Below are 15,918 nucleotides of genomic sequence, written 5' to 3'. Positions count from 1 at the left end.
ATCTTTTGCCAAGCAAGAGATGGGAATAATGTGAATAAAATAGCACTCTATTGTATTTCTTAATACATGGTGCAGAGAGGAGGGCAAGGTCAGGTGCTAGAGATATTTGGGCACCCAAAGGAAGGTCATGGATTTAGTCTGCCCCTGAGAAAAAAAGAACTAGTATTTGGGAAAACAAGCACAAGAATTTTATATCCTATATCCTAAGAAACTTAGCTGATGACTTCTTTTTTAGCTTCCAGAGGAACACTAGTGCTTTATGAGGAACAAAATACTGATTAGGTAACACTGACCTACACAGTCACAGTCACCTCCTCAGACAGAAGTGCAAATTAATTGAAAAAAATAATTAGGCAAGCAGATTTTACCTGGAATCAGCAGTATTTCATAGAAAGCAGGTGTCAAATTTTGGTAACCTCTAGGCTCAATCTTTCTGACAAATTTTATTTTTTTTTAAGCACATGTTCCCCAAGAGTATAAACAGAATTTCAAGCAACACGCCAATAGATCATCAGCTCACAGATTTGTTTCTTTGTAGAGATAAACCTATTTTATTAGTGCTACTGCACATCATGCAATTCCCCTTAGGAGAGGCCCCGGCACACTCCTTCCCACTCCCCAGATCATTAGCAAATGCCAAGCTCCAATCCAAAAGAGTTTTAATTAGCAAGGCCATTCTACTCACATTAGTACTCCACATGAAAAACAGGAGGAGATGTCAGCTTTTCAAGGAATAAGCCCATGTCAATCAGCTCCAAACAATATGATTTCTATTTATCATGTTTTCCACATACTACAAACAATTTCAAACCTGAGGAAGAGTACTAGAGATGGCTGGGGTGAGGGAAAGGGGATGGATTGCAGGACTTGGCCCTTTCAGCAAAAGTAACTGTTCAGGTTCTAAGGAGCTGCTGGCAAGAGCTGGGCTGCAGCTCCTGGGAGAATGTCAATCCCAAAATACACCACAACCAACTCGGATCTACAGAGGGCAGCAGCAAATTTCAGGACAGTGAGGTGGATACCAAAAATAGGTTAAATTAAAAATAGTGTTGGAGGGACATCTGAATGGACAGAAGGAATAAAGATACAGTAATGGGTAAGAAAGCTCAGTGCAGCTTTTTGACTCTTAACAGGAATTTACCTACATAACTTTTTATTCACCTTAGTGATTTGGTTTACTCAGCTCACACTCTCTGAGAAAAGAAAGTCCAGAAATGAGAGACAGTGAATATGCAAGAATCTGTGAATATATACATGTGTATAAATAAAATGCATCTAAAAAACAATAGGAGAATTATATTTTGAATAGACCACAAAATAATCATGTTAAGTATGAATTTATCTGATCTAAATGTTAGCCACTAAGGAGTTAAGTAGGCAAACTTTAGTTCAGGAGGAAAAGAAAACTTCTTTCAATTTGGCATCTACAAATTTGACTACAGCACTTGACTTCCAAAATTAGTGGATAACTCTATGGATCCTTCCTGTTTATTTCTGGTTTCCTCTTTCATTTTTTTACTAGCCTTCCCTACCATTCTGCTTGTCTTTTTTCTGACCTACCAATCCTTTCAGTTACATTTTTCTCATCTCCCTTAGATGTCCTTCAGTTCTTGCTGTACTTTTTTTTAGCTCACAGTTTTATGTCACCTCAAATATTTTTCTTTTTCCCACCCTTCTTTAACTTAATTTAGTCATTTTGACAGCTGACTTTGTATCACTAGAAGTTCACGGCCAGCTTGCAACCCACTCCATCCCCTCAAAAAAAATGAAGCTGGCAAAAACAAAGCCAATGGCACAACACAGTTTAAGCCTGATGGCAGCAAAACATCTTTCTCACTTCAAATATTTATTATTGAATTGACTATTCCTAATTTTGCATCACAGAAGTCATAGCTTTTTATGGCCAAGATACTTACAAACCCAGTATTGTGTTGGGCCTAACTATTAAGTACTATTCCTCATTGTTCAAATAAAATAAAAGTTATCAATACATTCACTCAGCGTTACAGCAACACAGCAAGAAAAAAAATCCACACTTGCCATTACAAACCTGAACCTTCTTTTTGTGCTACGTTAGCAACCGGTGTTCCTAGAAATCAAAACACAGACACATGCACAAGATGAATAGGGCATTGTGATCCATTTTATCTCCCGGACCATCAAAAATGTGTATGGAATACAGACAGTGCTGACCTTCAGGCATTTCACCTTTCCTGTGCCACAAAGCTCCTGATGACCGTGATCCATGTCTGTAGAGCTTTGTCCCTTTACAGGAAGACCCTCTCACCTGTGTACCAGGCTGAGCTGCTCATTAGGTCATCAAGCCAAACTCTGATCCATGACAGAAGGACATTGCAAAGTGCCCTGACTGGAGACAACTTTGTTGTGAGCCAAGGATGCTGTACTCTCTACTCACCAAGAACTGCCTGCTCCTGGGTCAGCTCCTGGAAGCGTTCCCTCATGTTCTCCAGCTCCACAACAAGACGACGCTCAGATTCCTCTTTCAGGTTTAAGGCCTCTTCTAATGCAGCTTTTTCTGCAACGTAGCCTTCAATAATGCCTGGAAGACAAGTCAGAATGCAAATAAAGCCAGACAAACTCATCTGTTGGGGAAAAATAGCTTGAAAACACGAGTAAGCAATTTTTGCCAAGCAATGGAGGGTGACATAAAAAGGAAGAAGTAAAAGATTATTTATGTTTATACTATAGCTAGGCTTTTGCAGTATCTTAAGGAATAAAACATACCAGTTAATGTATTCTAAGATTATCAAGATTTTATGAGGCTGACACATCACAAAGTGTCTCCAAATCTGTAGGATTCAAATGGGGATCATTAAGCTTTGATGGCCTGGGATGAGCTTACAACACATCCTCTGCTAAGGCCTGATGCTTCAAGAAACAGAATGTCCAGAAAGTAAGATCAAATGTTAGATTTACAGCCCAAGAAATCCAGGAAAGCACATCATAGATATTGGGAGGAACAGGCTGTGGGTAAATGACACTGTAATCTCACTCAGGTTCTGTTGCTTACCCTCTGCCTTGTGAAGCTCTAGTGCCAGCTGGTTCTTGGCCTCACTCTCCTCACTGAGGCACTCCATCAGCTCCTGGTGCTGACTCACCACCTGGGCTGTCTCCCGATTGCGGCGGCTGAACTCCTCCTCGAACTGCGCGTGGTTTTCATGCATCTTCTCTAGCTGCAAGTGAGTAATTGCCCCAGCATCAGACCTCAGATGCACATGCAAGGTAATAATGCTGCCGACATTGCAACAAAGATCTTCTCAATTTTTAGTAACATTCATGCACAAAGGCCCAAGTTTTGAAGTGTCGTTTCTGTACTAAGCTGACTTTGCCCAAAACCTCTGGACACTTTGGTGAATCCCTGTACTTGCATACCAGTATTTTTGCCACAAGTCTTGCTGAGGAACATAAGTTTCTTCACTGTGCACAAAAAGAAATATCTCCCTATTGGCCAAACTGCCTAGCTTAACACATCCTGAGCCACTTGAAATTCAAAGCATCCTTCCACTTGAATTCAAGAGATTCAGTCACATCTAACAGACATCCATCATCAGGTTTCCAAGGAACACCACTGGTAAGCAAAGTATGCTGGATCACAGCTGATGAGGGCCACCTAGAACCCAGATCTGCCATGGCTTGGCCAAGTGCTTGAACCACAAGTTAGCTATGTCTCAGTGGAACCATCACCAGTACCTAAAAGGAAATTTATGCATCTCGTTCTAGGAGGGATTTTTGAAGATGATGAATATACATTTCACACAGGCACATATCTCTGGGTTTCACAAAATACCCAATGAGTGATTAATTTCAGACATGTTTTTCCCTTCCCCGTCTTCTCTTCAATTAGGGACTTCCTTACCCAACAAACGAATTGTTATCACACTAAATTAAATCCTCAGATGTATACAGTGCTTGTGCATCTACCCCAGATGTACAGTCTAGACACTGCAAAGTTCTTTTATGATACTGAGTGCATCTCCTTTTGTCACAATTAAAGCAGCATATAATTAAAAGGATCTTTGTTTCCCCAAGCATTTTGACATTGGACTGAGTTTTCCTGAACCTGCTTATCAGTGTTGAAAAGGCATCAGTGTGAAATGTGATAAAACCCCCTCAAAAAAAACTCCTGGTTTCCTGAAGTTGCCAAATGAATTTAAAATCCTATTTTAAATCTATTTAAGGTGACCAATCTATTGCCTTCCCAAAGGATCTGTTAAAAGGTTAAATACACAGACTCAAAACTGATTTCGCATTTTCAGTGTTATACACAAAATCCTGGAATGGTTTGATTTGAAAGGGACCTTTAAAGACCAGCTAGTTCCAAACCCCTGCCATGAGCAGGGACATCTCCCACTAGACTAGGGTGACTCTGCACGGATGAAAAAGCTTTACTTGTTTAGTTGACTCTGTAACCAGCTCCAGAAGTCTCTCCACTGCAGTGCGCAAACGATGACAAATTTTCAGTATCGCTTCTTCACTTTCACACGCCAATTCTGGCTTTGCAAAAACACTTTCACATAAGTATTGGCTCAACTCAGACACCTCGTCAGTCCCTGGAGACAGCTGGTTGTGTTCTGTGAGAGTTTCATCAAGCAGCTCCTCTACTGAAAGCAAGGAAGCTATTGAAAAACACAGAAAAGTGACAGCTAGGCACAAAACTGGTCACCCAGAAAACTGACATCAGGCAGTGACATGGTCCTGGACATGCACTACAAGATGAAAACTTGGACCTATCAACAACTCAATGTTGAAAAATCATGAGGGTTTTTCACAAGGTTTGTCAATCTTGTGCTATCCCTCGGGACCTGGAACTCTGCATTCACCAAATCCATCTTTCCTGCCCCATAATCTATCCAAGCTTTTCTAACACCATTCTAGTAGTTGCACCACTAAAATAAATAAACTGAGAGAACATTGGTAGACACTATTTAAAGTGTGGACCAACTTTGAAAGACACAAACATTGCAAAAAGAGATTCTCTTTCCATTCTCTTTTCCTTTCTCTTTCGTTTCTTCATCCAAACAAAAGGATATGAAAAGGCAGTTTTCAAGAATATGAATTAACTACATCCAGATTTGCTGATTTGTACTCACCTTTTTCTAGGTGATGGTTTTCTTTGGCTTTGAAATACTTCATGAATCCCATTTCTTCCATAATACTCTGAGCTTCTTTAGAATCTCCAGGAGCCAGACTGTCATCAAGGCAAAGACCAATCTTGCTACAGATAAGGTCCTCAATAACTACTGTGGCCTTCACCACTTCCATAAGCAGTTTCAAAACGTGCTGATAAGATTCACGCAGTTTTTCCCTAGAACAAAAGCATATTGAACATTTGAAAAATTGTATGTACTTGATTTGAAAGACACTTGGAACCTGCTTTAAACCTGACAGTCTAAAATGGGTATCTGCCATGGTTGGGCAGTTATCAGTGAAGATCACTCAGACGACTCACAAAAACCAGGGCATTTTTAAAGAGCTGGCATAGCTGATGCCTTGTCAAGGCTAAGGCTAGATGGAGTTAAATAATAAAGCAGGGATTTATTAAAAGGATCTCCTCAATGGATCCACCTTGGGCAGCACAAGAGCCCAGCCAGGGCTACACCCAAGATGAACCCAAATGGTTACAAAATGGACAACTGGTCACGGGGTTTCTCACTTTTATAAGTTCTGCTCCATTTGCATATTGGAGTTAATTGTGCAATTACAGCTTTAGGTTATGAAGTCCCATCCTCCTTGTTTTTCTCTCTTCAGCCCACATTGTTGATGCTCTTGGGCCTGAGATTTGGATCATTTGTCCTTGGTCACCAGCTGGAGAAGGAATTGTTTTGTCTCCCTACTCTGTGAAGAGAGCTCACCATCCCTTAATATGAAGTTCAGAAGTGCACACTAAAGTAGCACAGAATCTGAAAATTATAAAAGCTAAAACCTGAGGCATCACAGCAAAACACCTTTGTCATCTCCACAGGCAGATCACACTACAGTCACAAGCATCTCAGCCTTCCATACCTGTGGAAGCACCAGCAAGGAAGACACTACTACAGTAGGAGGAGCAAGGAGTCTACTACTACAGTATCAGTGACATCAAAATAACTAGAGGGTGCTCTGGCAGACCTGACAACAAAAGCTCATTTTCTACTTATGAAAATATTTTAGTTTTAAAATGAACACTAAGCCAGTTTCTGAAAGATGAGAGGGAATTCTAGAAGCTTATTCAACATGACAGCTTCTCTAATCCATACATCCCCATGACATGTCAAACCAATCCCCTCTATCTGAAAGCCTCTTGGTCACAGAACCTCTCTCCATTTTTTTAGATTTTTCCAAGATTAGAGACAGCGGAAACCCCAAAACACCAAAGTCTTCAGCACACTGAAAGAAAGAGCAAGAAAAAAAACCCAACTTGCTCTTCATGTCAGAATAGGTTGATAATTTAAAAAACCTCAAAATCATTTACAAATAAAAGCAATATATCATCCCCAACACTTCTATTTTGAGCTGGCTTAGTTTTGCCTAGTTATTGATTTCTTTAAGATAAGTGAGAAAACAAGAAAATAGAAAAACCCCAAGCACTAAGCATTATGTAACAAACCTTTCCTCTTTGGACTGCTCAATATCAGACCTCAGCAAGGCCACCAAATTTCCTCCTTCTTGGTTTTCCCTGCCCCGCCACTGAAGGAGTGTCTCCAGTTGAGAGTTGGTCTCCCCTATTTCATGCTTTAAAGAGGCCACTTTCTTTTCCAGCTGTGGAAGTACAGTGACAACACAACAGAGTCAACAATTTCACCTAGACTTTGCTTTATAAACTATCTGAAAACAAATTTCTTGAAAAATTACTTCTCCACTAATATTTACTTTTTCAGATGATACCCATACCAGATTAAAACATATGATTACATATAAATAAAAATACACATTTGTATGTATCTGCCCACCCCCACCTCCAGACAAATTACTGCCATTGTCTTAGAAACTCTGTCTCATAAGTAAGCTAGCAAATAAGTCAAAATATCTATTTGGGAGAACACTGCAAAAACAGAAAAGCATTCTGCTCCCATGCCAACATTCTCATCCCTCATCAAGTCCTACAAGAAGAGCTGGAAAGAGTAAGGCATTCCCAGACAGGAAATTCTTAGTGTTACTCTGTTTCCCCCTAGTCTAACATACCACAAGAATTATACCTGCAGTCCCTCTATATACACATTGAAGCAGAGAGCCCTGTGCTAAAACACAACCCCTAAAGCACATTTAAAATCAAGGTTTAAAGTATTTTCTCCACACCTGGTTAATTATTGCTGCTCTTTCCTGCAGCTGGGCTGATAACATTTCTTGTTCCTTTTGGTGAGCAGCTTGCACCTTCTCTCTCTCCTGAATCAACATCTGCTCCTTGTCATGCAGTGATGCCTTTTTTTCAGCTTCAAATTCATCCTGCATAAATCACATATATTTGGATTTACAGAGAGAAGAAAAAAAATGCCCAAACACCACCACCATCCTCCAAAAAAACCCTCAAACATCCCCTGTATTTTTTCTGTATTCTTTAGAAGTATACATTTTGCCTCTCAGAATAACAAGCATTAATTTATACATCAACACCTCCAAACAAGAAAATTATGCTGAAACTGTAATCAAAATCAAAAATAGCGTGGCCAGCAGAACTAGGGCAGTGACTGTCCCTCTGTACACAGTACTGATGAGGCACAATTTTATCTATGAACACCAATACACTACACCTATTTTTTACATTGGAAGTCAAGATAACATTTTTTCCCCATGGCAAGAAATAAGACTTCAGAGCAGAAGACCTGCAGTCACCTGAGCTGATATGGATCCTGTGCAGAAGACTGAGCCAGTCTTTGCCCCATGCTCTAGCAGCTAGGAAGGTAAAAATGGGCTGACACAAAGGGGTGGGATGACTTTCCTTGGCCTAGAACATGGCATTTGTGGACAAAATCTCTGAAGCAGCCTGCTTGTTCTTCTCAGAAGCACTTAGAGAGTAAGTCAGAGCACAGACAGCAATTCTGAATGCCTCAAATCTGCTAGGGAGGCAGAGGGAAGAAACCAAGGGAACAGGCTGGCATGAAGAGAACTGCATAATCAACACAAGGGAGTGGGAAGGGAAAGGCTTGCTGTAAAACCTGTATCAGCCCACAATACAGCTCAGTCTGACACTGCAAAGAGATCCAGCCAGTCTCTTCTGGGACAAAACTCTGGTTAGCAAGTACATGCGGCAAAAAACCCAGCTGAATCCATAGACAGCTGCACCAGCAGGAGAATTAGCCCTGGAAAAGTTTCAACAGAAAGTGAGGTTTCTGGTGTCGCAAATGCTAATTAAAGCAGCATAAGAGAAGAAAGCAGGGATCACCTCTGGAGTTTCTGCATAACCCTCAGTCCAGTCCCAGCTTCTGTGGGCTGAAGCCTGGGGTTCAGCTGAGGACAGCAGTGCCAAATATACCTGCAGCAGCTTTTCAGGACACGCTTGTGCCCTCTGTTTCAAAAGACAGCTGCAGCAGCCAGAGAGAGAGGTCAAACAGTGATCAGGACTACACAGAGGGCCAAAGGCAGGAAACATCTTGAAAATGCTTATCATGACGTTTATCATGGTGAATCAATGAAAGCAGAGATTAATAACAAGAGTAACAACAAAGTATTTCATAGACCAAGAGTTCACTGCCATCACACACTTGGTAAAAGCCTAGATAATACTGAGTATTTTGCCACACAGCTACAGTATGTGCAGTAGATGTGGGAGGATAGGCCAAGGGCACAGTCTCTGCAGACACTAAGAAGAAAAGGTCTCAAATGACAAACTGAACATGTACACAAGGCATGCTGCTTAGAGCATGTTCCACTGATTGTTTTGGTTTTGGCTGAAGGACACTTCATATCCAGTTCAGGACTTTAAGACAACCCTGTGGTAAAGACAATTTCTCACAGAACACTGCTTTATTTCCAGTGCTGTTTTTCTAGCTCTAACATTGTGAAGCATGGGAGAGATCTTACTCAGAGTGCCTTTTAGAGGCTGAAGAACAAAAAAATCTTACACCAATTGCTCTTCTTCAGCAAAACACACTCCCAGTGCTTACTCAGAAGAGCATTTTCACCAGAGCCTACCTTCAACTGTGCAATCTGCTGTTCCAGCAGCACCTCTGACTGACACTTCAACAGCTCAATCTCCTCCTGGAACTGAAGCTGCTGCTTCAATTTTACCTCCTCAAATTGAGCCAGAAGAGCTGCTCTCACAGATTTTACTTCAGAAGCTGATGCAGAAGCATACAGCTGCAGATAAGGAAGGAATATAAAATATTTTAGCTACAGTGTTAGAATTAAGGAAGAAATGAAACCAAACCAAACCCATCAAGCTAAACCAAATTCTGAAGAGTACATCCACAATCCTCAAGGTCATACAGGGCTGCTGTCTATCATCATGCTGAGTAGAGAAAAAAACAGGTTGATAAAAATAGATAAGCAACCAGCCATTAGGTATCAAGTATCTCCCGTATTCATGAGTCCATCGGGTCAGACTAACAAAGTATTCCCAATTTACTCTTTCCAACAGACACTTCCCTAAAAGAAATTTAAAAAAATCAAGAGGAAAAAGGGGGAGAGAAACAAAGGGAGAGCATATTTTGTTAAGATGCGATTTCCTTTGCTCAAATGGGAGCAAGCATTATGCATCTCTATTTAAAGCAATTATCCTGGCATACAATAGTGAAAGGTTTGAGAGATTTTTGGTCATCTAGGGTTTTTCCTACTATTCTCTCTATGAAGAGTCACTGTAGACATGAAAATAGACAAATCCTATTTCTAGGATAATGTGCTTGAAGACTGAATCACCATTAGAACCTCCCAGGAAACTAATGAAACTTCCTCCTCAGGCAATCTATTCTTCTAAAAGTGATTTAAGAGTCATTTGGAACATTATCAAATTTTCAATTTAGTAAGTGAAAAAGCAGAAGTTAGAAATATTTTAACTTCATGTATTCTGTGGTTATAGCTGGATAAAGCTCATTTTGTTTGTGACTTTTCCTACTATTTGAGTGTAATATATAACACTAGTGGCTGCTTGCATCTGCAGAAGTCAGATTACGATCTCTTATTGTTAGCACTATTTAAAAAATTCCAAAACCATCTAGATGTACAGCCTTCTTTCTAAGCTTAATAAAACTGAATTTACTTTATGATAAAACATGGATTGTTCTGGGTTTAGGTATTAGCAGCATTCTGACCTCTTGCTCACATTCATGCTGTGCTTTTAGTTTCCCCAGTTCTTCTTCCAACTCCCTGGAGTACTCTTCCTTATGTTTCCTAATATCTGCCTCATGAAGATCCTGAAGCTCTTGGAGTGCTTTCCTGTGCTTCTCCTCCATCTGCAACACTTCCTCGCGTAACAGATCCAGAGCCAGACGTTTTTCTTCTTCCAGCAACTGCCTCTGATTTCGAAGAGCTGTGTTCAGATCATCCTGTGTAAGCATTAATTTAAAAAGGGGAGGGAAAAAAATAAGTACAATTATCTTTGCAACCCATTTGTCAAGCACATGTCCTGCTGTATCAAAGCTTTTAAAATAAACAGGAACAATACTGTTTCATGAAGGATGAGCATACATACTTTCCAAAACATTTAAATGGGTTTGTTTTTCTTATCTAGTAAAAGTTTTGCAAATCCTTACTTATTTGGAAGGATCTTGAGATTCCTAGATGTGGCTTAACCTCCAGAATTGTATTTACTTTGGTCTAATCACTTTCTGAAGAATTACACAATAGCTCTGCCAGGGAGAGAAGGTCTGAGCCACAAAAATGGAGACCCTCCAATCCCAAACACATTAAAAGATATACCTCATTTGTGCCTTTTCCACAAACGATACAGAAAACTCATTAGACTGAGCATTTGGGGCAGGAAGCAACAGATGGATTTAATTTTCAGCTAGAGTCTCCTGCTTCAGCTCATAATATGGCCACACACAATGTGTCAGTGCTGGCACAAAGAGGTTGTGAAAATATCCCCTGAGAACAAAGGAAAAGGTGATCCCACACAATGTGTCATGAAATTCCACCTCCTATGCCAGGTTTGCTTTCTGACTCACCTTATGAGCTTCTTCTGCTTCAAGAGCCATGGTTTTAAGCTTTCCCATATTAACAGTAGCTAGGTCAATTTTCAAATTATTTTGGGAAAGCTGAAGTTCTTCCGCATGCTTCAATTTCAGCATTTCAATCTCCTGAAGCAGTTGTGCCTGATGGATTTTGTCCTGCTCTTGGAGCTGCTCCCTGTGCTGCAGCTGTAGCTTCTCCAGAGCCTGACTGTGTTCATCTCTTATAGTCTGAATTTCAGATAGGTAGGAAGACTCCAAGGAATCCAGATTTGATAAGTGTTTAACCTCCAGCTCATCGATTTGGGCCTGATGCTTTGTCTGTAGTTCAGCAACACAACTTTCAAGCTGAATCTGCTGTTTACTTTCCAGTGTAGATTTAAGTGTCTCAATTTCAGCTTGATGTTTTGCCTGAAAATCAGCTGTCAGAGACAAAATCTGCTGCTTATGCTTCTCCTCTAACTGCTGACTTTGGAGTTCCAGCTCATCCACATGTTTCTCTTTCAGCTTTTGGAGAAGAATCTCTTGCTCAGTTGTGAATTTCTGAGTCATTGCTTTGTGTTCCTCCATAAACCTGTATTATTTCCAAGAAAATTAAGAGACTATTGTCAAAAGAGTCACTTTTTTTTAAAGACAGTTGAGCTAATAAATAATAATCCAAGGAAAATAAATAGACCTCACTTGGTCTCCACAAGTTTTACTTGATGCTTCAAATACAGAACTAAATTCAAAGCAAGCCACAATGATGATTTCATAGCCACATAAAGGTTTCTGCAATGTCACTTGGAAGTATCTGGTTATTACTACAGAAACTGGCACCCCTATTAACTTACAAATATAGAGAAATATATTTGAGAAATACTGCCACGTCAGTATCTCATGATGTACACATTGCTACATCTCAAATGTGTTGTTTCCAAATAAATGAACTGTCATAACAAACACCTCTAAAAACATCTGGCATAAAACCACTGTGGAGGTGTATGTGGGACACCTGGGGGCTCCTCCAAACCCAGCTGAGTTCTGCTTAAAGCTTGATGCAGAAGATTTAGTACCTGAAGTACTGCCCTTCACTGCAATCAGTAACTACAGTATTTTTGCATGCAGACACCAATAACTAAAAAAAACCCCAGTTATCTAAAAGTTAAGTTGCTGCTTTCAGTGCTTTCTTACAGTCATTCTTTCTCCAGTGAACATATTTTTGGGGTGGGAAGAAGAGATAAATTTGAAGCAAAGCATACAAATACCAACAAGTGGTTGTTTACTTCCCTTAATTCACTTGAAACAACAGGTGTAGGAAGGGGAAGAACAGTGGTTCCAGGCATCTAACCAGAACTAAAGAATACCAAAGGGGGCCCCATCAACCTCAGCATTCAATGGTTTGCACAAGCTTTGTTCACCAGGAAGAGCTTGTTTACATTCATTCCAATTGTTTAAAAACATTTAGAGATTTCTTCCACTTACATACCCTATCACACTTCTCTTTCAAGGCTGGTATATGATTTCCAGATGTGTTGTACTCTTAGCAGGCAAAACTTGACTACATTTTGTTTGCTAGACTAGATGAAATGCCTTTACACAAAGCAAAATCTACAGCAGATCACAAGAGACAGCACTGCTGTTCCCTGGGGCAGCAAGCTTTACATGTCTAAGTCAGATAGTGCCATCAAGTGACTACCTTACACTAACACTCATTAAGTCCAAAATAAGACAAAGCAACTCTAACAATGAGTGAAATTCTAAGGGAAACTTACTTGTTTTGTGCTTCCAGGAGTTTCAGTGCACATTCTTCCTGCAGGCAGAGTGTGGCCTTTTCCATTTCTTTTGCCATGAGGGCTTTGGCTGCCTCCAGGTCAGCTTCATATTGCTGCTGAGCTTTCTGCACAGCCTGGGCACCTGCAAGGCTGTCCTCCAGCTGCTGCAAGTTGTTTTGCTGCTCCTTCACCAGCTTCTCCAGCTCCAGAATTTTAGCAGCTTGGTGATCTTGAAGTTGAATCATTTCAGCTTCACGGAGTTCAAACTGGTTTTGTAAGTTCTGCTTCTCAGACTCTGCTCTGGTTTGCAGTTCTATGCGCAATAGTGATAACTCCTCTTCTGCTAGGATTCTCTGGGCCTCATTTTCACATTGCCATTTCTTCTCTTTTTCTTTGTACATGTTCTCTATTTTCTGGACTTCTTCTCTTAATTCCTTTTTGTGATCCTCAGCAATTTTATATTTTACCTGTGAAGACAATTATTTAAAAGAAAAAAGAATAAACTACCAAAACCAAACTGAAATGCATGTAATGAACACTCTCACACATTTAAGGTCTTCAACAGATTAAATTCTTGTAGTGAAGTAAACCTTCCTAATGAAAGTAAGGCTGAAATGACAATTTATAAACTGACATGCATTAAATTCAATGCATTATTAAGAATTAATTTGGGTTATGAAGATAAGAAAAAATTAAGGCAGAATTCCAGAATTAATATGGTACTCTATGTTGATTCCTCTTGAGGACACTTACCTTTTCAGGAGTTTAACTTATACAGCTATGGGCATCTTAGGTGTTTATATTAGTCATGAATAAAAATCCCTTTCAAACTTCTCCTTTTGAAAGTCACATAAAAAGCATGTAGCACAAAAAGAGAAGCCAAAGCAGCAAATGATTGCTCCATGACAGAAGGCAAAAAAAAAAAAAAGACTGTCTCTGGCTCTCTCCATCAGTTTCTAAGCCTGCAAGAGGATACACATATCCATGGCTCTTTAAAAAGGGTGGAAAGGAGGACTTGATAAGTAAGAGCTTCACCCATCTAATTCTCATAAGCATTCAAATATGCAACAATTTGAGCAATGAATTACCATTTATTCCAAGTTTATCCTCAGCTGGAACAGCTGATTTCACATGTAAGAGTGACAGTACCATGTATGACTGTCTCAGCTCTCAGACTTTGAGGTACAAGAGTTACACCAAAACAGCAGTGTATTCCAACATTTGTGTCTATCCAGGCAAGTCCATTCAAAGCTTTAGCTGCTACCTCCAAAGCAGGGACTTTTAAATTCAAGTGCTGTCTTTCCCTCCCTTGGCCTTCCCACCAGGCTGGAACTTGCTCAACTCTACACAAAACAGCTCCGTAGTAGAAATTACCTTTTCCATTTCTTCTTTCAGATGCTTTTCATTTTGCTCAGAAAAATCTTTTTGTTTTATAAGCTCTTCCTTTAAATGCCTTATTTCCTCTGAGAGCTCTGCAATATGCTGTTTCTCAGAGTTGGAGAGAGCAAGCTTGGCTTTGTGCTCTTCCTCCAACACAGACACTCGCTCAGCCACCTCCACCTCGACCTGACGTGCTACATTTTGAACACTCTGGAGACACAGCTTGGTGATTTCTGGAAAGAAAAAAAAAAACTGAAAGAAAAATCCAAGCCAGACAAGAAAATGACATTCTGAAATTTATTTTAACAGCTCCTATTGATGCACAGAAATAAAGCTGAATGTTGTCAGCTATGCAATTTATCAGTAACCATGCTAACTACAGGACAAGGAGAAACCCTTAACTGGATGAATTTATACTCTGTTCCATTTTATCACCATCTTGGGAATTTATCACTATTAACACACACAGAATAATCATAAAACCTGTGGCAGGACTTCTCTCCTTATCTGCAACAGCCAGAGGAGCAGACTTTCTTTCTGGGCAATGTAATGGCAGATTTATGGAAGTTTTATCTCCTCTTTTGCACATCACATTTACACAAGGCATTTCCCCAAAAGTCACATGGGACCAATCTCTAAACATTCTCATTTAAGCAGTTTTGATATCCTCTCTAGTATTAAAAATAAATAATTGAAGATAAGAAATATAAATGCAAATTCAAAAGGCTCTGCTAATCCTTTTAACCAACATACAGTGGAATACAATTACAACCATGTGTGTCACATTAGCTAACTAAGTTATGTATTGTTAGTCCAAATGTTTGTATGACAGTGCCCTTCTAGGCATCAAAAATGGAAACCTGATCAGCTCATTTAGCAACTGCTCCACAGTTCTAGTAGTTTTTACTACAGAATAAACAACTTCAGGTCACCATATCTTCAGAAGTGCAACTCAACATGCCCATAAATGCTTGATGAAAGGGATTAACATCTGTTAAATGTTCCCCATAGTTTAGGGTAAACTAATAAGTTGAAAACTTCCTCAGATAAGCCTGTTAAAAGAAAAATATAAGCCACACAAGCAGCTTACTGTTTCCCTTCCCAGTCTGTCAGACCATCCTACCTTTAGACTGTTCTTCTGAAAGTTGGGCATGGAGCTGCTCAAGTTCTAAACCATGCTTTCTTTTCAAGGCCTCAATTTCTGTTACATATCTGTCTGACAGTTCCATCTTCATTTTCATCAGGTCCTCTTTATACTGAAGTGCAAGGGAGGATCTCAAGGAATCCAATTCATGCCTGTGTTGTTCTGAAAGTTGTAGCTGCAAACAGGCAAGTTCTTCCTACAGAAATAAAGGGTTAGGAAGAGATCTTTAGCTTCTAAGATACCATGGTGAGAACCTTCCAATGAGAGAAAGGAAAATTCCTTTTGCAACCACTTAGTCAACTTGAAACAAGTTGAGCAAAAATGTTGAGATCTTCAGTTACAGCAAGGTGCATGAAAATAGAGGCATAAATTTAAGAGGGGCCAATTAACATCTTGGCTTGAAGAGAACAAGGACAGGCACAATTACTACCAGAACTATAGAAAAGAGAAATACCACGCATTCTACACTGGTGTAGAAGAACTGATAAGTTCCTTACCTAGCACAGGATAACCCAAACAGCACATAAAATTACAGAGC

The 15,918-nt window shown here is 39.8% G+C and overlaps 1 protein-coding gene across 9 annotated transcripts in view; it reads right to left on the bottom strand.

Moving 5' to 3' along the window:
- Positions 1–15,918, bottom strand: part of PCNT (pericentrin) — a 73,031-nt gene that overhangs the window by 33,248 nt on the left and 23,865 nt on the right. For all 9 annotated transcript variants that reach the window (XM_068196416.1, XM_068196417.1, XM_068196424.1 and 6 more), the window contains 12 exons: positions 15,360–15,576; positions 14,231–14,469; positions 12,857–13,323; positions 11,100–11,676; positions 10,245–10,478; positions 9,130–9,294; positions 7,297–7,443; positions 6,608–6,759; positions 5,112–5,326; positions 4,411–4,637; positions 3,032–3,194; positions 2,417–2,560 (listed from right to left, as the gene is read on the bottom strand). In XM_068196416.1, the coding sequence (XP_068052517.1) occupies positions 2,417–2,560; positions 3,032–3,194; positions 4,411–4,637; positions 5,112–5,326; positions 6,608–6,759; positions 7,297–7,443; positions 9,130–9,294; positions 10,245–10,478; positions 11,100–11,676; positions 12,857–13,323; positions 14,231–14,469; positions 15,360–15,576 (2,947 nt within the window). The remainder of the gene's footprint in view (positions 1–2,416; positions 2,561–3,031; positions 3,195–4,410; positions 4,638–5,111; positions 5,327–6,607; positions 6,760–7,296; positions 7,444–9,129; positions 9,295–10,244; positions 10,479–11,099; positions 11,677–12,856; positions 13,324–14,230; positions 14,470–15,359; positions 15,577–15,918) is intronic.

This window comes from Anomalospiza imberbis, chromosome 7 (genome assembly GCF_031753505.1).
Source record: "Anomalospiza imberbis isolate Cuckoo-Finch-1a 21T00152 chromosome 7, ASM3175350v1, whole genome shotgun sequence".
NCBI lineage: Eukaryota > Metazoa > Chordata > Aves > Passeriformes > Viduidae > Anomalospiza > Anomalospiza imberbis.
This window is presented reverse-complemented; position numbering and strand designations above follow the sequence as displayed.